Source organism: Vombatus ursinus, unplaced genomic scaffold (genome assembly GCF_900497805.2).
Source record: "Vombatus ursinus unplaced genomic scaffold, bare-nosed wombat genome assembly UNPS02014808.1, whole genome shotgun sequence".
NCBI lineage: Eukaryota > Metazoa > Chordata > Mammalia > Diprotodontia > Vombatidae > Vombatus > Vombatus ursinus.
The window spans coordinates 5,327,265-5,352,313 of record NW_020954586.1 but is presented as its reverse complement, the minus strand read 5'-3'; the positions used below and the strand labels follow the sequence as shown (position 1 = coordinate 5,352,313).

Below are 25,049 nucleotides of genomic sequence, written 5' to 3'. Positions count from 1 at the left end.
AAAAATGCTACTTGTATATGGTATGGTTCACTGGGAGGAGAGGGATGCTGGCAAAAAATATGGGAATGTAAAAAAAAAACCTACCAAAATACATCGATAAAGATTTATTTAAAAAGATTTTCAGCTGAGAGGGTGAGGAAAGGGGAAGTTACCAGAGGTTTGAAGAGGGATAAAAAAGGTCTGAAAGAACCATTGTGGAGAGGGGGAGAGTGAATCAATTAGGGCTTTACAGGGCAATATTGGAGATGGGATTAGGGGACAAGAGAGTGGAGAGAAGAAGACGCAATTCACTAAGGGGTCAAGACTGGGAAGGAAAGAGAGTGAGGCCAGTGTGTGATGATGGCCCAGGAAACAAAGGAGGGGATTGGAGGTCATGGTGAGATCCGAGAACAGGGTTTGGGATTACAAGGCAGAAGGAGAGGTGGAAAGACAAGCTGTGATCAGATGAGGGCATTTCAGAATTAATCAATGAAGAAGTGGTACATTTGTGGGTGATGACAAGATCAAGTGTACGACCATCTCTGTAGTGGGAGGAATAGGTCAAGGGAAGGAATTTAAATGTCTAGAGAAGGGCCTAGTCCAGGGGTGCAGAACCTGGGGCCTCAAGGCCACATGTGGCCCTCTAGGTCCTCAGGTATAGCCCTTTGACTGACTCCAAACCTCGAGGCCACAAGTTCCCCACCCCTGGCCTGGTCTATAGCAGGAGCTTGCTGCTGTTTGCTGCTGCTTGCTGGGCAGGGTGATGGGAAGGGACAGATGTCACTGGAGAAACCTGGGCTGATGACAGCAACAAAGAAGGAGGAAGCAGTCTGGCTGATTTATATCTGTTTATTGGCATAGCATCATTGTAGGACAGAGACCACCTTCTTCCCCTCCCACCATCTGTGTAAAAATAAACTCTGCCCCCAACCCCCCACCCCCTTATTCCCTGTCCTCCCTGATTTCCGGGGGACACCCCAAGCCTGGAGCCATAAGACACTGTGGTTGTCTACATTCCCTCCTATCCCCTTCCTCAGCACAGCTTGAATCGGGGTGCAGTGGGCAAAAGCTTCTGGGTGGAGGCTCCAACTGAAAGCTGACCCCAGGGGAGGGGGGTCTAGGTGGGGTCTAAGGACCTGAGACAGGGACTGAATGGGGACCCAGCCAAGGTTTGTCTGGGTTCCTGAGTAGGGGCAGTGCGTTTTCCAAGGATGCCAGAATGCCCAGGGACTACTTTTCTAGGTTTCTTCAAACCTCTGAAATGTCATTACCTTGTAGCTACCAATGCCCAGTCTCTGCTGGATCAGACTGGACCAGAAAATCAGTACCTCAGTGCCCAGCTAATCACTCAGACCACCAGGGCAAGGGTCCCTCCAGTGGGTTAATGTGGGAGGGAGGGGGCCTAGATCCTTTTCCAGACAGATCCCATCAATCCCTGTATTCTTTGCTGAGCTCCCCACTGGGTGGGCTTTGCACCCACCCTAGGATATCTGGTTAGCATCCAGGCCGGAAAAGAGCCCACCTCAGAAAGAGGGGGCTGTCACAGTGAATGACGGAGGGATTCAGCTCAAGTCAGAGGAGCCACCTCCAACCAGTGGCACATCATGGTGGTTGAGGACAATGGGGAAGGATGAGGGACCTCCAGATATGGCATCACAGTCAGCAGACAGAAGCAAGGCCTGGGGTCTCACTCGGCTTTAGCTGCATCCTAATCTCAGGGGAGAGGACAGCCCAGCACAGCCACCCCTAGCATCTGGCTCCCTGGCAGAAAGGTCCAGGGCCCCTGGGGAGGGGAAAGGTACTTGGGTGCAGGGAAGGGCTGTTCGAGGGCACCGTCTGCTCCGGGCTCCTACCACACTTCGCAGAGTTGCCCAGGATTCATGGGAGAGCCAACAGGACAGTTGAAGTGTTGAAGGAAATCCCGAGAATTGGAGAGGGTTCCCAGCACTCGGAAGCGGGCAGGGCTATGGGGGTCGGTCACCAAGCCCTCGTGTGAGCTCTCAGGGGTGCGCACCGAGCACCACACCTGCAGGTCAGGCCAGACAAAGGTGCCCATCTGAAACTCTTTTCTTCGTCTTCCACTCGATGACCCTACAAACGGTGTCCTCCCCTCTTCTCTCTGATCCTGTTCAGCTCCCATTCAAGACCCTTCCCCACTATTCCCCCCTTCTCAGTACTTGACCTTGAAATTCTTAAAATCTCAGCCTTGGTCTCCCCTGTGTGGCATAATGCAAAAAGAGCCAGATTTAGGGTTGGAGAACCCAAGTTCCAAACCTGCTTCTTCCACTTGCTCCCACTAAGGCTTCAGGCAAATCCCTTCATCTCTCTGGGCCTCAGTTTCCACTTTTATAAAATGAAGTGTTTAGATGTCTGTTCTGATTTCAAATCTGTGATCCTGTGACCCAGCCTAATCCCATTTCCTTCCCTCAGGGTGAGGCAGGCCGCTGCCCAGGTCAGAGCTGAGGAATTGCAGTCCCAGGTGTGGGAGGTAGTCCTGGGAGTTAAGATATTTGCAGGGTGCTGAAGGTACTGGGCTTGTAGAGAGAGAGGAGGGAGAGGAACCTGAAGGTCCGTCAGTGGCAGCTGCTGAGTGATTGGGGGATGGAGAAAGGTCTGAGAGGGACAGTGGACGGGCATGTATGAGGAGGGGTGAGTGGGGGGAATAAGCATGCATAGAGTGCCCACTCTGTGTGGGGCCCTGAACTAAGCACTTTACAAATATTATCTCATTTACTCCTCACAACCCTGAGAGGTGGGTGCTGTTATTATCTCCATTTTACAGAGGTGAAGTGACTTGCCCAGGGTCACACAGCTAATAAGTGTCTGAGGCCAGATTTGAACTCAGGTCTTCCTGACTCCAAGCCCAACCCTCTCTATTACTTTGCCGCCTAGCTGCCTCAGTGGGGCTAAAGGAGTAGGCTAGCTCCTACTCCTGGACCCACGGTCGGGGAGCATTGGAGGAGCAGCCAGCCCTGGAGAGGAGGCCAAGAGATAAAGTCCCTTCAGGAAGAAGCCATGGTCTATTGAGCACTAGAAGATGGGGAGTGAGATGAAAGAAAGAGAGCATGGATCCCAGATTTAGAGCCAAGAAGAACCTTAACGAGGTCATCTGGTTTATTCCCTTCATCTTACATGTGAGGAAACGGGCAGCTAGGTGCCGCAGTGAATAGAGCACCAGCCCTGGGGTCAGAGGACCTGAGTTCAAATCTGGCCTCACACACTTAGCTGTGTGACCCTGGGGAGGTCACTTAACTCCTATTGCCTCCAAAACAAACAAAACAAGTGAGGAAACTGAGGCCCAGAGTAAGAAAGTAAGTTGCTGAGGTCAGAGAGCTCAGTGGAAATGGAAACAGAGGAGAATGGGGACTTGGAGCACCTAGGTCAGAGGCTCCTGCTGCTTGGGAGACAAAGGAGCCAGGGCAAGGCAAGATACTGAGGAAGAAATTCTAGCTTTGGAGTCAGAAGACCTGGGTTCAAATCCTGCTTCTGTTACTTACGGCAAGGCACTTAACTCCGCTGCACTTCAGTTTCCTTATTTATAAAATGAGGTCAGACTAGATGACCTAAGCAACTGGGCTGATCAAAGTCAAGATCTCTGATCCCCCATCAGATCCCCATCCTCCAACGTCAGGCATCAAATGAGGGGGAGGGGAGTCTGCTCTACCCACCGAGGCCACCTGGGTCCGGGACTGTGGAGGCATGCACAATACCCGGGGAAGGGGATGGAAGGTCATTGTCCTGGTCTCTTCTTTCCTCTGAGACCCAGCTAGAAATCCATCAATGAGCATTTATGAAGCACTACTTTGGGTGAGGCATCCAGCATCATTATATAGTGCTTAGAGAGCCCCTGGAAGCCAAGAAGACGCGTTCCCTTCCCTAGATATCGCAGTGCTCTGGGCTGGGAGGGGCAGACCTGTTTGGAGTTTCACAAACAAGAAATTCCCAATGCCTGGCCATCACAGGTTCGGCCCCTGGCCCTTCTAGGTGTTAACAATCCGCTTCTTTCCAACCCTGATCCAGAGTAAGGGTAAGGTCTGTGGTTCTCCTCCCAGTAAAAACTAGTGGTCATTATAACCTAATCATATCTGTGTATTCTGGAGAACTAATGAATGATTGGCCCCACCCATGCCTTCACACACCCACCCCCGCCAACCCTGTCCATTAGGTTTAACTACAAAGGGACCTGGGAGGTGGCCCCACCCAAGCCTTCTCCCCAGCCCCTGCCCATTAGGTTTAACCACTTGACTCCTGCCCCCTAAATTTCAAAGATATGAGAATTCAGATCTTGACTTTTGCCTGAAATGCCATCCCAGGCTCAGCTTGGCTAGGTTAGAGCTCAGCTCCCCATTAGTGAGGGTTAGTCTGAGCACAGTGGGAGTAGTACTTGAAGAGTCAGCTGCCCTGTAGAGAGCTCTTTTCCAATCTCTTTATTTCTCTCAAAAACTCTGAGAGACAGGGAGAGAATTATCCCCGTTTGACAGATAAGGAAGCTAAAGAAAGGAGCTAGTCTAGCAGAGAAAATGTTTTTAGAAAGGTAGCATATTTGTGAGGAATAAACTTCTTCACAAGCTACCCTGTGAGTTAGCCTGGAAGAAATGTAAGCCCCTGGTAGTCGGGGACTTTTTGTCTTTGTATTTCCAGTCTCCAACACGGTACCTGTCTGGTAGGTACTTGTAAATGCTCATGGATTCATAGCTGCCATTGTCTCCGTTTCATAGATGAGGAAAATAATAGGAGAAATTACTTATTCAAGGTTGACACAGCTAACTAGTAAGTATCTAAGTGGGACTTAAACCCAGGACAGGGGATCATAAAGATAGATTTAGAGTGTAAAGAGACTTTCAGAAGTCATCCAGTTCAATCCTCTTATTTTTCAGATGAAGAAACTGAGGCCCAGAGATCATATCATTGCTCAGGGCCACAGTGCCTCGGTACCTTCACTATATCCACAATTCCCATGCTGTGTGTGTGTGGCAGCCCCGTGATGGTCACCACAGAATAGTCAAGCTTTCAATCTAACTACTTAATAAAGGAATCATTAGATATTTCTTTTGGCCTCAGGCATGAAAAGAATGACCGATTTACTAAGGACACCTTGAGCCAGGAGGGTTCGGGGACCTCTGCACAGGCCCTTGTTGACTCAGGTCTGGTTAAAGGAGGGGGAGGAATGGAAAGGGGGTTGGGGAGTGGAATGACCTGGATTCAAATCCTGACCTCGAGACAGTTATTTTTCTTCTCTGGGCCTGTTTCCTTATCTAGCAAATGACCAGGTTGGATATACTCATCTCTTCCCTAGACCTTGCTTGCTGCACTCCTGGGGCTGGTAGGAGAAGCCAAGAGAGCTGGTAGGAGAATAAAGGGGCTGGGGGCTGGGTTTGCTTTCCATTTCCAGGCCAAAGTTTGCATGATCTGGTGGAGCTCTGGCTCCCAACCCTCCCTGTCTCCTTTCCACCACACTCCCAGCACAGCAGGAGAGGACCTGGGGTGAAATGCAGCCGTACCTGGGCAAATCCCACAAAGAAGAGCTGGTGGTTGGTGAAACCCACTGCCGGGAGGTGCTGCTCCTCCCCGTGCTTCCTCAGCCACGTCTTGTACGCCTAGGACCAAGCACAGCACAACCCCTCCTGGCATGATGTTTACATCTCCGTCACCTGGGGGGGGATGTGCCTGGCTCCACAGGGGAGACCGCTCACTCACATTATAGGCAGCCTTGAGACCCCCGTTGTCAGCGATGTTCTCGCCTAGCGTCTGCCGTCCATTGAGCCGCTCGCCATTGACTTGGTACCGGCCATACTGCTCCTCCATACAAGCTGTGTGGTTCTGAAATGCGGCCAGGGATTCATTCTGCCACCAGGGTCGGAGGTTCCCCTCTTTGTCATACTCCCGTCCTGACCCAGGAGAAATAGATACATGTTCATTGTTGGTAGAATTGCAAATTTGCAGAGTCTTATGGAGAATGAGCTGGCTATACACAGTAAGAATCACAAAAATCATCATACCCCTTGACCAATAATTCCACTACTGGGAAATTAACATAAGAGGATTTTTTAAATAAAAAAAGAAGAGTTATCTGTTCAGATTTTCATAGAAACATCTTAGTAATTAAAAAAAAACAAACCCTAGAAGCAACTTTTAAATGCTCAACAATAGGAGAAAATTGTAACATATTAACTGAAAGTCACTAAGTCAGTTGCTATTTATCAGTTACTTACTATGTGCCAAGTACTATGCTGAACTAGTGGGTTGTATCGTGTTTAGCATTCTAAAGTTTCTAAGATTTTAAAATTGGATTTGAAACTCCTCCTACCAGTACAACTCAGCACTAGCTTTGCAGTTTAATAGTCTGAGAGGTGCTTGGGGCACATGAAGCGTTATACCTACTATGTGTTAGAGGGGGGATCAGAACCTATGTCTTTGCCCTACTCATTGTCATACCTACTGTGTGTTAGAGAGGGGATCAGAACCTATATCTTTGTCATACCTGCTGTGTGTTAGAGGGGAGATTAGAACCTATGCCTTTCTGACTCCCAATCCAACTCTCTGTCCATTATGGCAAGACATTTAATTCAAAAGAGAAGGAAAGGAACCTGACCCACAGGGTTGCTCTACTGTCAGATCCAGATCTCAACTGCCCTGGGAAATGAGAGATGCAAAGCAGGAGTGTCCACACTAGCCTTTGCCTCATGCCCATGAAAGCGGAGGGATGCTAGGCCAGCCAGTGACATGCTTGGGTCCCTACCTTGGTCATCAAAGGCATGCGTCAGCTCGTGACCCATCACCACACCGATGCCTCCAAAGTTCAAGGCCCTGAATAAGATCGATATGTGATCCGTGAGGACCCTTGGGTCCTGGGACTTCAGGGTGCCTTGCCCCAAGTCCTCCCCCCTGGGCCCAGAGGCCCGGCTTCTGAGCTCCTCTCCTCTGTGCCCCCCTCCCGTGTCTCCCTCTCATCCATCCTCTCCCATGTCATCATCCAGTGCACCCAGCACCACCCCCAGTCTCACTTAGGGTGGCTCCGGGCATAGAAGGGAGCCTGCAGGATGCCAGCTGGGAAGACAATCTCATTCTTGGTTGGAAGATAGTAGGCATTCACTGTCTGGGGAGTCATGCTCCATCTGGACGGGGAGGTATAGGAGGATATGTGTCATTTGGGCAGAACCGTAATGATCTGGGCCCACCAGGTCATTCCCACCCCCGGATTTGTAGGTTGATCCCCTCTGCCCTCAAACAGTCCCACTCCTAGCCCCACACCCAAGCCCTTCTCCATCTTCCCAGAGCCCAAAGGTTCACTCTCACTGGTCCCGATTGGGAGGCTTGCGAAGCTGGTCAGCCATCACCTTGGCAGAAAAGTTGTACAAATTCAACATATTCTGGAAGAAGGAATCTTCTGAAACTTCATACTAGGAGATAAGGAAGAAAAAGAGCCCTGGACTTGACCCACAATCTTCCACTTCCTTGCCCGTGCCATGCTGAGATGCCCTCCTCCTCCCCTACGCCTCTCAGAGTGCCCAGCTCCCTCCAAGGCTCCTACAGGAGGCCCTTCCTGAGCCTCACAAGGGCTGTTACTTTGTACTTTCTCATCTGTGCCCCCTTGGTTGACCATAAGCTTCTAGACGGCAGGCTTTTGAATCTCTCCAGCACTTCCACTTTTTATGCTTTGCCTTCCCTATTAGAATGTAAACTTCCGGATACTAGGGATTATCTTATTTTCTTGTCTTTGCATCTCCAGGGCCTAGCCTAGTACCTGGCATACAGCAGGTGCCTAATAAATACTCTATCTATGGTCTCCACGTCCTGGCCATGACAGATGTGGTGGGTCCCTTCCCCGGCTAATATGAAGCTTTTCCTCAGGGAATGGAGTGTGTGGAGGACCCCGACTCAGCCTCAGGGCAAGATGACTATTGGGCAGGGGGAGGCAAGGGGTACTCACACCATCATAAACATCATCCAGTTCTTTGGGGTCGAGGATGAAGTCAGGGAAGCCGATCATGTCGTAGATGGCATCAGCCTGGAGAGAAGAGAATTCTAAGGGCTCTGAATTCCTGAGACCATTCACTTAGTCATCCATGCACTCAACAAACATTTATTCATTAAGCACCCTACTATGTGTCAGGCCCTGTCATTTGTGCTGAGGACAAACAGACAAGATTGAAACTGTCCTGGCCTCACAGAGAATCTGTTCCACTGAGGAGGGATCCAATATGTTGAGAGAAATTTATTTAATAATGTCTCTCAAACTTTTTAAAATTACAATGTACACAAACACATAAAAATAAATACAAAGGTATAACTGGAGGCATCAACAAAGATCTTGAGTAAGAATTAGCATTGCCGTCCTGTCCTCTTGGGGTTCTAGCCTTGAGATCAGCCTGGAAGGGAGCCGAACATTCCAGGAGGGACGCTGAGGAGAGACAGTGTGCAAAAGGAACAGGAGGCAGGAGTAGAAGGTTTGCAAGTCAGTCAGGATGGAACAGAGAATTTTTGAAAAGCAACGTGTCCCAGCAGACAGAATAGATCAGCTGGAGAAAGACCCCGAAAGGGCTTTCGATGCCAGATGGAGGATTGTGTATTTTGGCCAAGGGGCCATTGGGAGCCACAGAAGCAACTTGAGGAGAGCGGCACAACCAGACAGAAGCGCAAATAGCAATGTGGTAGCTGTTGGGGAGTGGATGGGAGAGGGCAGTGATGGGAGATAGGGAGGCTGCTTAGGAGGCTACTGGAATCATCCCCAGGAATGAGGACTTAAAATAGGGGGGTAGAGAGGAGATGAATGAGGGATGTTTGTTTAGAAGGTAGAACTGATGAGAGTTGGAAGCTGACTGGATGTGGGCAGTGAGGGAGAAGGTAGGCTTTAAAATGACTGAATTTGGAACCTAGGCTCCTGGGAGTATGGGAGTGACCTCTACAGAAAGAGGGAAGTTTGGAGGAGGAGCTGATTTTGAGGAAAATAATGAGTAGTCTTTTGGACAGTTTGAGCTGCCTCAGCGATGTCCAATTAGACTGCGCTGAGCCCTGCTCCCTCCCCTCTCCAGAGGCTCCTCCACCTCGGGCTTCCTCCCCATCCCCAGCTGCCCCTTACTTTCTCCTTGGCCGCCTGCCTTGTCTTTTCATCCATCCAAACCAGGTGGCCCAGGGCCTCTTCAAAGGCTGACCTTATCTCACTGATCATCCCCTCTGCCTAGGGAGGGGAGGGAGAAAAGGAAACAAGCCTGAATCCAGGTCTCTGTGTTTCTATCCTTTCCCACCTTTACCCCAGCTAGGCTGACCGGAGCCCACTCCATTCCTGAGGAAGTGGATGGGCCAAAGGGCTGGACACTCACAATCTCTTTGCTCTCTCTGTCAAACATTGCTTTCACAAAAAGGGATCCCAAGGCAAAGCCGAGGGCATCATCAGTGTTGGAGATGCAGGTCTGCCACCGAGGTGTACAAGACTACAGGAAAAAAAAAACAACAGTCCTTCCCCAGCCTCATTCCTTCAGGCTGAAGACTTCCACCTCTATCTCTGGGGCAGAGTGCCTGCCTTCTATGGGCGACTTAGATAACTTCCGCTTCTCTGAATCTGGCACCCAGTGAGAAGACGTACTCCTAGACCCCTCCCCCAAGGCCATAGGATGGCAGAGCTGTTAAAAAAAACACAACCCAGAGACCATCTAGTCTGCCCCTTCACTTTACGGATGAGGAAATGGAGGCCCAGAGAAAGAAATTTACCTGGAAGTTTGAGTAAGTCAATGACAAATCCAGAAGTCCCAAAATGAGTCTGGGATTGTGTCACTAGATGGTGCCACGGAGAGCAATGGCATGAGGCCCACCACCCTGATCAGGCTTCAGGAAGTATCCTTAGCCTTATCCACAGACCTCTCCTGCTCAGACTTCCTGGGAGCCCACTGGCTCCCCAAATGTCTTTGCTTGGCCCCATATCAGGGAAGGAAGAGCCATGACCCTAGAGGTCAGGAGCAAGTAGGAGACCCAAACTATCACCTTCTTAGTGCCATAGAGAGTTTCCATCAGCTTCTCCTGAGCTGACTCAAAGCGCCGGTCCAGGCTGGAGGAGGTCTTCTGAACAAGGTTCCAAACCAAGTAATTGTTCAGAATGCTGGCAGACAAGAAAGGGGAGGGAGAGAAAAGGAGAGACAACAAGGGGCTGGACTGGGAGGCAGGAAGACCTGAGTTCAGATCCCCCATCAAAACCTACTAGATCGGTGACCCTGGGCAAGTCACTTAACCCTTGTCTGCCTCAGTTTCCTTGTCTGTGAAAAGGATTCCTCTGGTATCTCCAGAAAGGGTTGGGAGGGTCAAGTTAGATAGCCTATGTAAATCCCTCTATACAGGTCAGCTCTTAGGGTTAGCACATGACTCCAGCCTGCAGAGAGGAATGTGACTGCACCCGTGCACAATGATGCTGCAAAGTTCATCCATGAACAGATATAGGAGGACGAGTCCTCAAGGCTGGGGGTGGCTACCAGCACAGGAGAGTAACAGTCAGCACAAACGCCAGCTCTGTCTGACCTTGATTCTAGGCTGCCGGCATTGGGAGGAGGAAGGGGGAGGGAGCACTGTGTGCTGGGACAGCTCAGGCTGTGTTTACCTACATCATCTAGGGTTTCTCTGAATTCCAAATCGAGTAGCTTCTGCACTAAGCTCAGGGACTGCCCCCCCCAATACCCTGCAGAGAGAGAGAGACACAGAGACACACACACACACACACACACACACACACACACACACACACACACGCTGAATCCCTGCTCCTGGCAGTCTGCCCTCTGAGGGCCACCCCGTTCCCCCACCTTCTCTCTGTGCGATTGATGAGCTCGGACACCTGCTGCAAATAGTCGGTCCCATATACCACCACAGGCTCTCCATCTCCTAGCTCCAGGGGCGACAGGGCGAAAGACAGGAAATCCAGCCACTCCACTGAGGGCGCCAAGGCCTAGGAGCAAGGAGCCGTGGGAGAATGAGGTCAAGGAGCTTTTCCATCTGCCCTAAGCTCTGGCCAAGTCCTTCACCCAGGCCCTTCAGTTTCTGATGCAGGCCCTGAGAGCCAGTCTTGTTGCCATGACAACAGCATCTGGTTGCTTAGGAATTGCAGAAGGGGGGCAGGGGAGGGACGGGAACAGCTCGGACATCCTCCCCCTCCCCCATCGCTGCCTCAGGGCACAGCCACAGCTGCTCCTCCTCCCCCAGTGTCCCCTCTGAGCACTGACTAGGCCCAGACAGCAGCCAGGGCAGAAGGGACTGGTTTGATTTCCTTGGTGATGGTTGGGAAGGTAAGCAGCTGATGGGAGGAGAGACTGAGAAAATGAGGACAATGACCGAGGCCCTTAAATCTCGTGCCCCAGTTTCAGGGCAATGCCCGTTTTACTGGGCTCACCCAGAGCCCAGAGATTCTGTTGGTGTCTCTGGGAGAGCCCCACAGTGTGGTGTAGAAGCCTTGTCACGTCAGGGGGGGAGGATATAACTGGGGAGCCCCTCTGAGCCCTCTCCCAGGCCCTGCCTGCCTGCCCTTCCTCCTGGCTTGCCTACCTGCAGCTCAGCGATGCTCATCTTGTTATAGATCTTCTCCTCGTCCCGCCGCTGATCCTGGGGTACCGTGATGTTGGCCAGCTCGATTTCGAGCTCTATCACCTGCTGCATCTGCTCCCTTGTGGAGTCGGGGTGCCCACCCAGCAGAGTGCCTAGTTCCACCATGTAGTCCAGGTATGCATCGAGCACCTGCCATGGCCCCCCAAGCATGTGAGAGGAGGCCCTGGGGACACCCTCCTGGCCTCTTTCCTGCTGTGCGCGCCCCTAGATGCTGAAGCTGTTCCCAGTCCCCAGGTGGATAACAGCTTGTCTCAGCGGGAAGTGCTTTTTATTTGGAGTCAAAGGACCTAGGTTTGAACCTTAGCTCTTTGACTTTCTAGCCGTGTGACCTTAGGCAAGTCCCCTGACTTCTCTGGGGGAAAGAGCACAGGTTCCTGGGTCAGGTCCCTGCTCTACCTGTGTAACCTTGAGCAAAGTCAAAACTTCCCTGGGCCTTAGTGTCCTCAGCCACAAAATGAAGTGGGTAACAGAGGCGGCCCACAATTTCCTTACAGCTCTAGAGTTAGGCTCTGATGATCTCTAGATGTCTCTCCGCTCTTCTCACCTCTCAGTCCTCTTCTAATCGCCCAGGCTTCCTGAGCCAGCCCAAATCCACAGGGTCAGATAATTATTGCAACCTTGCCTTCTCTAGCACTTTCAAGTCCCCGGCTCACTTGATCTTTTAAAAATTTTTGTCCTTTAGAGGCGATCGAGGTTAAGTGACTTGTCCAGAGTCACACAGCTACTAAGTGTCTGAGTCCAGATTTGAACTCAGGTCCTCCTGACTGCAGGCCTAGTGCTCTACCCACTGCGCCACCCAGCTGCTCCAGGCTCACTTGATCTTTTGCCACATCTGCCTTGCCAGTCTCTGATCCTGGGGCAACTCAGCCTGGAGTCAACCTTACCATCTATCCATTTGATCCCTTCCTACGATTTTGAAGCCTTTATGAAGGCTCTCTGTTCCCCAGATCTGGAATGTTCTCTTTACTCATCCAGCTCCCTTTAAAAGCTAGCTCAGACACATGAGACCTACAGGAGACCATTTCTGAGTCTCTCAGTAGCTAATACCTCCATGGGAGTTACCTTATAGTCCCCTTTATGTGGGTGTGTGTGTGTGTGTGGTCTCTTTTCCTACCATAGAATGTAAGCTCATTTTGGGTAGGGACTTGTTTTTTCCTCTAGGTATCCCCAACGTAGGACCCAGTGCCTGGAACAAAGTGGGAACTTGAGAAATGCTCACTGATTGATTGATGGTTGGGTAAAGGGGAGCATTGAATTCAGGTGGGGGTACAATTTGGAGAAATGATCAGATTGTAAAAAATATAATAACATCAATAAAAAAATTTTAAGGGCACACTGATAACTACCTTATAAAGTACCTTTACAAGTCTTTAAGGGTCTGCAAAAGGATATAGACAGACAGGTAGATATATGGATGGATGGATGGATAGATAAGATAGACAGACAAACAGATACATATATACATACATAGATATGTTATGCTCACATCACAGACAACTATGTGTCCTCTAAGTATTAAATGACCCTGGCTTTTTGCTTTAGCTCCTGACACCAGTTGAAAGTTCTCCCCTATTTTTCCCAAGAATGACTGCATGAGTAAAGTGTCCACCTGGGCTCTGATGTCCTCTTAGAGACTAGCATCACAAAGATGCTCACATATGCCTCGTTAGCCAAAATTGAGTAAATAAAAACACATTCCATGCTTAGCAATCAAAGATCCCAAAGAGTCAATACGGGAGCAGTCAGCAGAGAACACCCTGCTCCCCAGCAATCACCATCCTGACACCCCTGAAAGGGAGGGAGTCTCTCAAACACATGCCAGAGATGGGACTTTTCCTAGACAGAAAAGGGAAAGATAGGAAGCCATCCTTTGACCTGCCACCACCCCCCATCTTGATTCCAACACCAACGAGGAGCTGTCAATATCCCATTCTCATCTCTAGCCCTGCTGAGGTCTCAGTGAGCTCTACAGAATATCCTTCAACAAATTTTGGGTTGGACATCTAGATCCTGTGGGTCTTCCTTTTCCTTCTCCCCTGAGAGACCATGTAATTATTCATTTGGAGAGGCCTTGGTGACCAAATGTAGAAGTTCACACAGCTGAAATTGCAAAGCCCTCATTTTCTAACAGTGCGACCATGGGTAGATCATGTCACCCGTCTGGGCCTCAGTTTCCTCATTTGTAAGACCATCGGGCCAGCTCAACGATTACAGCTGGAAGGAGCCTTGAGGCCTCCTCATTTTACAGATGAAGGAACTGAGGCCCACAAAGGCTAAATGGCTCCCAGGTCTTCCCAACCACAGGTCTGCCTAGATGACCTCCAGGATGAGCCCCAATGCCTCTTCAAGACCTACATCTTGTGATTTTCAGCAAACCTCTCATTCGCTGCACTCTGACTTTCCATGTCAACCACCTTCCTCAAGTTCTCCCGCCTATCTCTGCCCCCTCTTTGTTCATACAAGTCACTTAATTGAGAAGGTTGAGGCCATTCGTTAAGAGCTCTCTTCTTTCCTTTCTGAAAACATGTCTGTTGGCTCTCATCCCTTCACTGTACCCTTCCCCACGAACTCCTCTCCTGCCTCAAATCCTGCCACAAACACTTCTCTCCCTTCTTTGCCAAGACTGACTTGTCCATCCCATCCCCTCCTGAACCTTGCTGCACTGACCATCCACTGCCATGGAGCTACTCCTCTACTCCATAAAATTCAATGCCTCCCTATTGCCTTTGGGACCAAATATAAACTTCTATTTAGCATCTAAAGTCCTTCCCAACTTGGCCCCATTCCACCTTTCCAACCTCATCATACATCCCTCCTACCTGCACTCTATGGTCCAGTCAAACCAGCCTACCTTACACAGGGCATTCCACTTTCCATCACAGGACCTTTTTACTGGCTGTCCTCCATGCCTAGGACATGCCCCCATCTCACTTTTGCATCTTAGACTCCCTTGTTTCCTTCAAAACTCAGCTCAAGAACAAGCCTTCCTAGTGACTTGCCTAGGGTCACACAGCTATTAGTTGTCAGAAGCTGGATTTGAACTTGGGAAGATGAGTCTTTCTGGACTCCAGGTCACTGAGCCACCTAGCTGACCTACTTTGTATATGTTTTGCATATATTCACATACAGACCTGCTATCTCCCTCATAGAATGTAAGCTTCTTTAGGAAAGGAATGCTTTCTTTTGTTTTGGTTGGGCCTAGTATTTTGTTGTTGTTCAGTTGTGATCAACTCTTCAAGACCCTATTTGGAATTTTTTAGGCAAAGATCCTGGAATCATTTGCCATTTTCTTCTCCAGCTCATTTTACAGATAAGGAAATAGGCAAACAGGGTTAAGTGACTTGCCCAGGGTAGTACAGCTAGGAAGTGTCTGAAGCTGGATTTGAACTCTGGAAGAGGAGTGTTCCAGTGACTTCAGACTGGCACCACCTAACTGCCCCGGGGCCTAGTATTAGGGCTTAACAAATGCATATGAAGAATGATTGATTGATTGGATATTCATTATTCAATCCAACAAACATTTATTTAGCACTTTCTTGTGCTAAGGCTGTGCTAGGCTGGAGAAACAAAGGCCAAAATTCAATCAGGCCCTACCCTCCATGATGGGGAATCATATTAGGATAAACTTGTCTAGCTTGACCAGATTCTAAAGAACTTTTCCATAAACTCAGCTACCTCATCAAGCTACAAATCTGACCTCTCCCTTTCCTTTCATCACCATAAAGTGGACTGGCCTTCCCACTACTCCAATCCTCCTTAATCCCTTATTATCCCCTTATCTCTTTGCCTGTCAAAAACCCTTCTGTGTGTGGGGACCAAGTTTAGATGACCCGGAGAAGAGTTACCATGAATGGAGAAGAGAAATCAAGACACCCCAAGTTTACTGGAGAAAAACCGAAAGAAAGCAACCAGAAATAAAAGCCATTCCCTCCAACGTCTGGGCAACAAGCCAGAGATACCAGAGGCCCAAATACAAAGAAGCCAAAGTGATCTCCTAGGGGTCAGATGAAATCCAGGACTGGAATAAGGATGGTGCTACTTCATTCAACAGGATTAGGACAGGCAATTGTCGCATTGGCTATTAAAAAGATATAAGGATGTGAGGAAATTCAGAAACTTGGATGATTATCAAGGGAAGGAGATTTAGAAGAAATGTTGTTGTTAGAGACCACCTGGACAGAAGGAGAAAATGAATAAAGACTTGATCATAAACTTAGCACGTATGCTAAGCATACATAGGCATGAACATAATAGCTAACATTTATATAGTGCCTACTATATGTGAGACACTGTGCCTTTCAAATGTTGTCTCATTTGACCAACACAGCAACCCTGCAAGGTAGATGCTACTATGATCCTCATTTTACAGTTAAGGAAACAGTCAAACAAGGGTTAAGAGACCTTTTCCAAGGTCATACAACTAATATGTGTCTGAAGCTGAATTTGAATTCAGGTCTTCCCGGACTCCAGGCCCAGCACTTTATCCACTGCTCCATCTAGTGATGAGGGCTTCAGTTATTCCGATAATGGAACTTTCAGCTTAAAGCAGAACAGTTAACTTCTTGACTTCAAAGAAGAATGAAACAATAATTTTATCCTTCAAAAGTGAAGGGACCAATGTGGGGGAGAAAATTCTATTTTATATCTGATTCTCAACAACAGAAAGTAACTATTTACTGGCCACTTTGCTGGGGTGAAAAATGGGAGAACTTTGGGTGGGGAAGGGGGAGAAATGAATGCTAACCCCTTGGAAGTTTGTAATATAAAAGATGGTGAACCATCTCAGTATCTTTGCCTAGAAAATTCCAAATAGGGTCTTGAAGAGTTGATAACAACTGCAGAACAACTGAACAACAACACAATACTGGGCCCAACCAAAACAAAAAAAGCATTCCTTTCCTGAAGAAGCTCACATTCTATGAGGGAGTTGGGTATCACCTGACATGTGCCCAAGATTGGAGGAAACCAGGTTTCAAAGGGTTCAGGGGAAAGATAGGATCTCATGAACTAAAGTTCTCCAGAGTAAGTTAGCTTAGAAAGTCTAGAAACTCCCAACAATGAAATTCTAGAAACACATATGGAAATCATTCTGACAAAGAAGGGGATAAAAGGGTAGTTGTCCAAAGAGGTGGATACACAGGGAACTCTTCAAGCAATTTAGATTTTAAAAAATAAAGTTACATTGATACCTTTTATTTTTACATCACCTGCATTTTCCAAGGTGCTGTTTCCCCTTCCACTCCCAGAGAACCATCCTCCATGGGAAAGAATCAAAAGAAGGGAGAACAGTCCAGCAAAAATACCCAACATATAGAAAAAAGTCCAACATGGCACACAGTGTTCCCCCCCACACACACACACCATCCACCACCTTTTTAAAAGATCTGTACAGAAGGTAGAAGCAAGAACAGGAAAATGGGAATGAACACAAAAGCATGACTCAGTTCTGTAACTTGAGTTAGTTCTGTAGCTTGAGTCCTAATGCTCAGAATAAAGGAAGGCTGGCAAAGAAAGCTGAAGACAACGAAAGGGTATTTATTTGTTTTAAAACAATGTTTGGGGAAAGAAGAGGATGAAGGAAGAGGTAGGACCCCAGCCTGGGCTGGGGGGGATGATGGCAATTGACAACAGAAAGAATTCAGAGATGTTTTGCCTTTGTTTTCTCTGCTAAGAAGAATGGCTTTTGGATTAGATTTACATAGGATTAAGGAAATGAGAAAACAAAAATGGCTACTAGGGAATCAAGACCCAATATAATTGAGAGAGACTACCTACTGGTCATTAACGAATTCTTGCCCAGGTGAAATATATTGTGGTATTCTGAAAGGACTGTAGATATGATTACTGAGCCACCCTCAGTGACACTTGAAAAAAAAATTAGGTTGGTCATTTATTGGAGACCAAAATGTTAGGGTGAATATGGACCTACTTTGTTCCTTACCCTTTAAAAATGCCTATTATAGCACTCACTGTGCCCATCTTAGAATGTAATTTCCACGAAGATATGAATGGGTCTTTCATTTCATTAATTACTATAGCCAAGTAAAAAGGACAGTTCCATGTACCTGTTGAATATCTCAGTGATAGATAAAAGATCTGAGAGGTTCAGGGAAGCAATAATAGACTGAAGAAGTATAAATATTGTTTTCAGTTTTGAAGAAAGGAAAAAAGAATAGTCTTTAAACTCTAGATGAGTGAGTTAGACTTCGATTTCTGGCAAAATTCTAGCACATATTAAAGGGATGGTTGGTGAACATCTAGAAAGGGAAGCAGTGATCAGAAGGTACCAGCTTGGCTTCATCAAAAATAGGTTATGGCAGACTAATCTCATTTTTTTTTTTTGACAATGATGCTAAACTGCTAGAGATAAGAGTTTATTTAGGTTTTAGTAAAACATTCAATGAAGTATTTCTAGTTATTCTTGTGGAAGAGAGATAGAGAGATGATTGGATAATTAGATGGAATGGATGGATTCAGACCTGATTGAAAGAAGAGTCATTCATCATCCAATGTTAAGTGGGAAGGCACTCTAGTGGAGTGCCCCAAGGACCTGTGTTGTCCTGTGCTGCTTAACATTTTACCAGTGACTCAGATAAAGGCAAGGATGGACTGCTCATAAGATCTACAAGTGACACAAAGCTAAAGAATAGCTAAAGGGTCTATAGCTTAGGGTGGGGATAATGCTAATATCTAAAGGATCTCAGTAGGCTGGGACATTGGGCTGATTTTTACAAGATGAAATTCAACAGGGATAAATGTCAACTCTTACACTTGGGATCCAAAAATCAACATATTAAGTGTAGGATAAGGAGGCATGATGAGACAGAAGGCTTCCTGAAAAAGATCTGGATGTTTCTTTTTGTTTGTTTGTTTTTTGCTAGGCAATGGGGTTAAGTGACTTGCCCAGGATCACACAACTAGTAAGTGTCAAATGTCTGAAGCTGGATTTGAACTCAGGTCTTCCTTACTCCAGGGCCCGTGCTCTATTCTCTGCACCACTTAGCTGCCCCAAGATCTGGGCATTTCAATGAACTCCAAGCACCATATGAGTCAGTGGCCAAAAAAGTATGGTGATTACAGGCCACATTGAGAGGCATCATCTCCAAGAGTAAGGAGGTTATAGTCCTTGAGTGCTGGTTAGACCACTTCTGGGGGTGCTTTATTCAGTTCTGGGTGTCAGGGTTTAGGGAGGACATTGATAAGATAGAACGTTTGCAGAAGAAGGCAGTCAAGAGCATAAAGGGCCTTGAGTTCAAGTTATTTAAGGACTGATTGAAGGAACTTCATTTAGACTGGAGAAGAGGAGACTTGGGCTGGCAGATGGGGAGAAGGGCGATAGAGAGGGTAGACATGAAACAATAGCTGTCTTAGAGTAGTTGAAGGAATGTCTCATAGTAAATGGGTTGGATTCGGTCTCTTTGGCCCTAGAAAGAGAAATGCGTGGAAGTTTCAGAGGCAGAGTTAGGCTTGGTGTCATAAAAACCGTGCCATTAATCGGCACCATCCAGAAGTGGGATAAGCTGCTTTAGATTCTAATGCTCAATCAGGATTAGGCTTATCCGGGGTCTTTAGACAAAGGCTGCATGACCACTTCTCAGGTATGTAGTTGTGAGAATTTTTTTTCAGCTATGATACGGACAACAGCGGCTGGGTGGCCCATTGGATAGAGCACTGGGCTTGGAATCAGGAAGACTCATCTTCATGAGTTCAAATCTGGCCTCAGATGCTTGCTGGATTTGTGACCCTGGGCAAGTCACTTGACCCGGTTTGCCTCAGTTTCCTCATCTGCAAAAATAAACAAGATTGCGCATGCGGTCCCTTCTAACAGAGGGTCCTGCAAAAGAATGGAAGTTCCTTGACAGCAAAGACCATTTTTACTTGGTAACTCCAGCACCTGGCACACAGTAGATAATAAATGCTCATTGATGAACTCTCACTCACAGAATTCTATGGTTGTGTTAGCTCTGCTCCTTTTAAATTCCTACAGTACTAGACCATTTAAACTGCATTACTCAACCGCTCCTTTATATCTTTTCCTCCCTTCTCCCAACTAGACTGTAAACTCATTAAGATAGAGGATAGTGGACTTCATATTAGGAAAAGCTGGGTTCAAATCTTGCCTCAGATACTTACCAGGTATGTGACTTTGGGCAAGTCACCGCCCCTTTCAAAGCCTCTCTGTAAAATGAGGGGGTTAGGCTCACTGGCCTTCATGGTCCCTTCAAGCTCTCTATATATAATATTACACATCTTGGCACCACTCAGAGTACCTAGGCTAGTGTCCTAAACAAAGTGGGGGCTCAGCAAATGTTAGTTGATTGAATGAATGACAATAACCTAAGGTACTGCTAGGTGGGATTGCCCAGGTCACCCAAGAACAGAGGAAACAAGAGGACAGGGAAGGCTGCAGGGAGGCTCCTTACTTTCTCATTGGCTGTCCTGTTCAGGTAGTAATCCCTGGAAGGCAGAAAGAGACCAGACTGATCCACCTATAGTAGAAGGAAAAAGGGTCATCTTGGATGCCGGGGAGGTGGGGAGGAGTTTTCCTCCAACAACTCATTGATCCAGGAATCCAAGGGCATGCTTTGTACAAGGAGGGCTCCTCCCAGCCCATCTCTGGTACCTGGCCAGCCTCTCACCTGAATAACATTGCTGTTGGAGCTTTTGGCATCAGCGCCGACATAGACCGTGAAGAATGGGCTGGCCCGGTAGGTCCCAGACACCATCTTTAAAACGTCCATGAAGTTGTCCTGAGCCCAGGGTCCTGTGATGTTCCAGCCACCAATCTAAAAGAGAGAAAACCCAAGAGGGTCTCTGGCTCCTGAACTCTCTTTTTCCTCTGGCCCTGGGTAGGAGGAAGGCCCTGCCAGGAAGGTCCTTCTGACCCCCTCTTTCTCCTCCATTTCTCCCATGAGCAATCCCCATGTCCTCATTCCTGAACTGGGTCCAGTCCCACCTTGTCAATGAGGTCTCGGAGGGGCTGGGCCCCCAGCTCTTCAATTCGTTGCTCCCGGAGGCAGGAGAGATAGTAACGTTGGGTCTTGCGCTCTGCCTCGCTGGTGGAATTGAAGGTCTCATTCTCTGTGTGTGGGAGAGGGCACCAAGTCATGATTCCCAGCTTCAAATCATGCCTCAGGCACTGACTAGCCTTGTCACCCTGGGTCAGTTACTTACCCTCTCAGTTTTCTAGGGTCCCTTCTGGCTGTAGATCTGGGACCCCATGATCCCTTGTTTGCAAATATGTCAGGAGGGAGGGAGGGGGAGTAACCCTGCCAATAACCAGGTGTCTGGGTGAAGAAGCCTTGCTGCTGCTGCTCTTGGCCTCACCAGGCCATCAGCCACATGGAGCTCTGGAGGGAAGGCAAGCCCTGGCTTCTTAAGCTCCATCCATGGAAGCCCTACAGAGTACTTGGATCCTACAAGATCTCTGGATACCCACTTCTCCATGACTGCCCATTCTTTCATCCATTCAGCATTTACTAAGTCCCTGACTTGTGTAAGGCTGTTGAGGAAGCCAGTGAGGTGTAGAGAGAGGGGTTGGTGTCCAGAAGATCTGGGTTCAAATGCTGCCTGATACTAACTGGACAAGCCACTGTGGACCCTCCTCTATGTGTCTCAGATGACTTGAGCTCAAAAAGCTAAGTACCTACTATACACCAGGCATTCTGCTATTGCTGGACTCCCAAAGACAAAAGGCCTCAAACAGCTTAAGGTCAGTCTATCAGGAAGATAACATATATGGGCCACATGCTTGATCCATTAGCATGATAGATATATAGAAGGTGTGTGCGTATGTGTGTGTCTGTGTGCGCTCCTGCATGCACGTGGTACACACACACACACACACACACACAATTGGGGTTAAGTGACTTGCCCAGGGTCACACAGCTAGCAAGTGTCCGAGGTTGGATTTGAACTCAGGTCCTCCTGCCTCCAGGGTCAGTGTTCTATGGATAGAAAAGATTAAGGAAAGTAGTCCTCCAGGGGAAAATGAAGAGAGATATCTTCATCACGTCCCCCAACACACACCTAAGCTCAAGACTTCTTATTGGTGCAACCCTAGGCAAGTCACTGAATGTCTCTGGATCTCAGTTTCCCCATTTGCAAAAGAAGGGGTTGGACTAGCTTCCCTCTAAGGTCACATTTAACTCTAGCTCTATCTACAGAACAAGTGGAAAGAAGACACCCTTACAGCTGGGAGCACTGGGAAAGGCCTCAAGGTAGCCCTGGAGCCACGTTCTGCAGGCAGCAGAGGGTTCTAAGAGGAACACAGGATCAGAGACTCTAGAGCTGGAAGCTGAACCCCCTCATTTTACAGAGGAGGAAACCGAGGAAGAGGGAGGAGAAAGCAATTCACCTCAGGTCATCCAGAGCTGGGATTTGAACCCGGGACTTCTCACTCTTCCCACTACACCACATTTCACAGTATTTATCTACTAAGTGATGAATGGGTTGCAATCTGCACAGAAGGCACCACTCAGGGCTCTGGGAATACAAGGATAGAAGGGGCAAATTAGCCCTTGAACTCAAGGAGCTTAATTGTATCAGCATAGTTAAACAGGTAAATAAATACAATAAATAAAAATGAAACAGATAGATAAATGCAACAAGTATTTAGCCAGACAAATATACAGTATTATTTGAGGAGGAAGGAAGCCCAAATAGCCAGGAGATTGGGAAAGCCTTCCCATAGCAGGTGGCATCTGCATGGATCTTTAAGGATTCTGAGAAGAAGAGGTGAGAAGGAGCGGATTCCAGGCAAAGGGATGGAGATGGCACAGGAAATGCCAAGTCCAGAGAACAGTAAGTGGGCCAGTTTTCCTGGATGGTAGAACGTTGTGAAGGAAAACAATGAACAACAGAGGTGGAAAGATAGGCTAGAGAAAGCCTAGAAAAGACTTTACAGACAAAGAAAAGGACACTAGGGAACCACTGAGGGTTCTTTACCAGGTGAGTAACCTGGCAAAGACACAGGGTGTGTGGAACAACAAGAAGGCTAGTTTGGCTAAAATATAAAATAAACGGAGAAGAGTACTGTGATCGAAGTTTCAAAAAGTGTTAGGAACTCTTGCTGACCTCCAAAAGGAGAATCAATACAGACCTCTCCACCACCAGCATCCTGTCAATTTCATCCCCTTCCTAGAATCCTAGAGACAATGTGCTTTGGTGGAAAGAGCCTTGGATCTACAGTTGGGGAAAAAATAATAGCCAACATTTATATGACACTGTGTGGCAGGTGCTGTGCTAATCACTACAATTATTATCCCATTTAATCCTCACAACAACCCTGGGAGGCAGGTGCTATTATTCCCATTTTATAGATGAGGGAATTGAGGCAGACAGAGGTTAATTAACTTGCCCAGGGCCACATCCTAGTAAATGTCTGAAGCTGAATTTGAACTTAGGTCTTCCTGGCTCCAGGCCTAATGCTCTGTGCATTCTGGTGCCACCAACTGCCTCCATTCAAATCCTGGCTCCAATGTCTCTGAGCTGTATGACCTTGGACAAATTACTTTGCCTTTCTGAGCCTCAGTTTATTTTATCTGGAAAATGGACAACAATATAAGATGCAGTATGGCATAGTGGATAGAGAACCGGGCCTCAAAGTTAAGAAGACCTAGGTTCAAGTCCCACCTCTGGTATGTACTCATTGTGTGACCCTCTCAGTGCCCTTAAGTGGCTGGGTCTCTAAGACTATTTTGAATTGCAGAACAATTTGGTCCCAAATCTTTACTAGAGATGTCTTTCAGATATGAGGCCCATTGGATACATTTGGCCCACAACACTCCCAAGCACTGCCCAAACCAGAATCAAAGATAATTGGGAAATAGCTGATGAAATAAAAATACAGCAAAACATAGATAACGTTCATACGTTGTTTTCTAAATCAAAATGCACCTGCAGGGATCCAGTTTGAGACCGCTTGGCTACACTAAAGAAATCATAGTGAAATTAAAAAAAAAAATAGAGATGACAATCCTTGACCTGTACACTGCAGAGGATACTAATGAGGAAAGGGTTTTGTAATCCTTACAGCACTCTAGAGACAGAACAATTCGTTTTTATAATTATAGAATGTTAACTCATGTCAGTACCTTGGACAGTACTCAACCCACTCTCAAGTTGACAGCGAGAACAGGCCCAGAGAGGAAAGGAACTTGCCCCTTTAGTAAATTAAGAGCAGAGGCCTCTAGAGCTCCTCTCTCTTGCTTCCCAAGCCAAGGCTTTCTCCATTGCTCTGCCCAGCCACTCTGGGCAGCACACATCACAGATCTAGAATTGGAAGGGACCTTAGAAACCGTCTAGTCCAAGCCTTTTATTTTAGAGAGGAGGAAACTGAGGCTGGCTAAGATAAAGTGTCTTATCCAAAGCAGGTAGTAATTGTGAGGTGAGATTTGATAACATGCCGAAGTCTGTGCTGGCTACTGTGCCATTAGGCCTCCAGCTGTGGGTTTTCCCTGGTTGGGTGGCTCTCCCTGTGTCTCTGTCATCACTAGGGTCCCCACCTACCTTTCCCTCCTTGAGGAGACCCTGGCCTCTGGTATGACCCTCCCCCAGGAGTTCTCTAGAGTACCCAGGTGGCTTACCAAGCAAATGTTTCAACACAGCCTGATTCTGGTCCCAGAGACTGTTGAAGGTATTCCACCTGGAACGCCCATCAGGCAGTGGGTTTCGCCGCATCCAGCCACCACAGGAGAATTGGTAAAAGTCTTCACAGGGGCTCACCTCACGGTCCAGGGATTCCAGGATCTTGCCAGCCACTCGAATGCAGGCTTCTGTCAGGCAGGTATTATTTAACGAGACTGTGGCTGAGAAAAGGTAAGGGAGAAAGATCCTCCTTCAACAAAGAATCAAAGAAATCTCCTTTGATGCCCAAAGAAGAGATCAAGCAATCAATCAAGAAACATTTATTAAGTACCCACTTTGTGCTAGGATCTAGCCAAGGTCCTGGGAATACAAAGACTTAAGTGCTACACCTCCTGCCCTCAAAAAGCTCCTGTTCTTTCCATGATGTATGTATCATTCCACAATATGCACATGGAAAGGTCAACAGCAAATAGATAGTCACTTCTGGGGGAAGGCACTAATAACTGTGTGGGGTGGGATGGGGGGCGTACTCAGAATAGAATTCCTGCAGGAGGTGGCCCTTAAGCTGAGCTTGAAAGGAATCCAGGATTCTGTCAAACAAGCATTTATAAAGCACCCATATGTGCAAGATGCTGAGGAGAGAAAAAGGGACACTCAGGAGACACCCTCAGCTCTGTCCTTTCCCTGTTTCCAAGATCCTATATCCAATCAGTAGCCAAGCCTTGCTGATTCCACCTCCTTGTCATCTACACTCTCACCACAGCTAGGCAGGAAAGGCCCTCAGGCATCTCTCACCCTGACTCTCATTGGTCTCCCTGCTTCCAGTCTCTCTGCCCTGGCTCCCCCTCCCCTGCCCCAAACCATCCTGAACACAGCTGTCAAATTGATACTCCTTTTTT

The 25,049-nt window shown here is 47.7% G+C and overlaps 1 protein-coding gene across 3 annotated transcripts in view; it reads right to left on the bottom strand.

Moving 5' to 3' along the window:
* Positions 1-897: 897 nt before the first annotated feature.
* LOC114052631 (endothelin-converting enzyme 2) overlaps positions 898-25,049 on the bottom strand; it is a 47,730-nt gene continuing 23,578 nt past the window's right edge. Inside the window, exons 5-20 of one of the 3 annotated variants that reach the window (XM_027875329.1) lie at positions 24,150-24,371; positions 20,519-20,643; positions 20,202-20,348; positions 19,986-20,051; positions 11,503-11,691; positions 10,767-10,909; positions 9,958-10,072; positions 9,300-9,410; positions 9,059-9,157; positions 7,910-7,987; positions 7,276-7,379; positions 6,984-7,094; positions 6,719-6,786; positions 5,677-5,867; positions 5,481-5,576; positions 898-2,005 (exon numbers count right to left, since the gene is read on the bottom strand). In XM_027875329.1, the coding sequence (XP_027731130.1) occupies positions 1,829-2,005; positions 5,481-5,576; positions 5,677-5,867; positions 6,719-6,786; positions 6,984-7,094; positions 7,276-7,379; positions 7,910-7,987; positions 9,059-9,157; positions 9,300-9,410; positions 9,958-10,072; positions 10,767-10,909; positions 11,503-11,691; positions 19,986-20,051; positions 20,202-20,348; positions 20,519-20,643; positions 24,150-24,371 (2,042 nt within the window). In that variant the 3' untranslated portion in view covers positions 898-1,828. Of the gene's footprint in view, positions 2,006-3,489; positions 3,893-5,480; positions 5,577-5,676; positions 5,868-6,718; positions 6,787-6,983; positions 7,095-7,275; positions 7,380-7,909; positions 7,988-9,058; positions 9,158-9,299; positions 9,411-9,957; positions 10,073-10,766; positions 10,910-11,502; positions 11,692-19,985; positions 20,052-20,201; positions 20,349-20,518; positions 20,644-24,149; positions 24,372-25,049 lie in introns of those variants that run through there. The other 2 variants (XM_027875326.1, XM_027875327.1) reach the window with 2 other exon arrangements.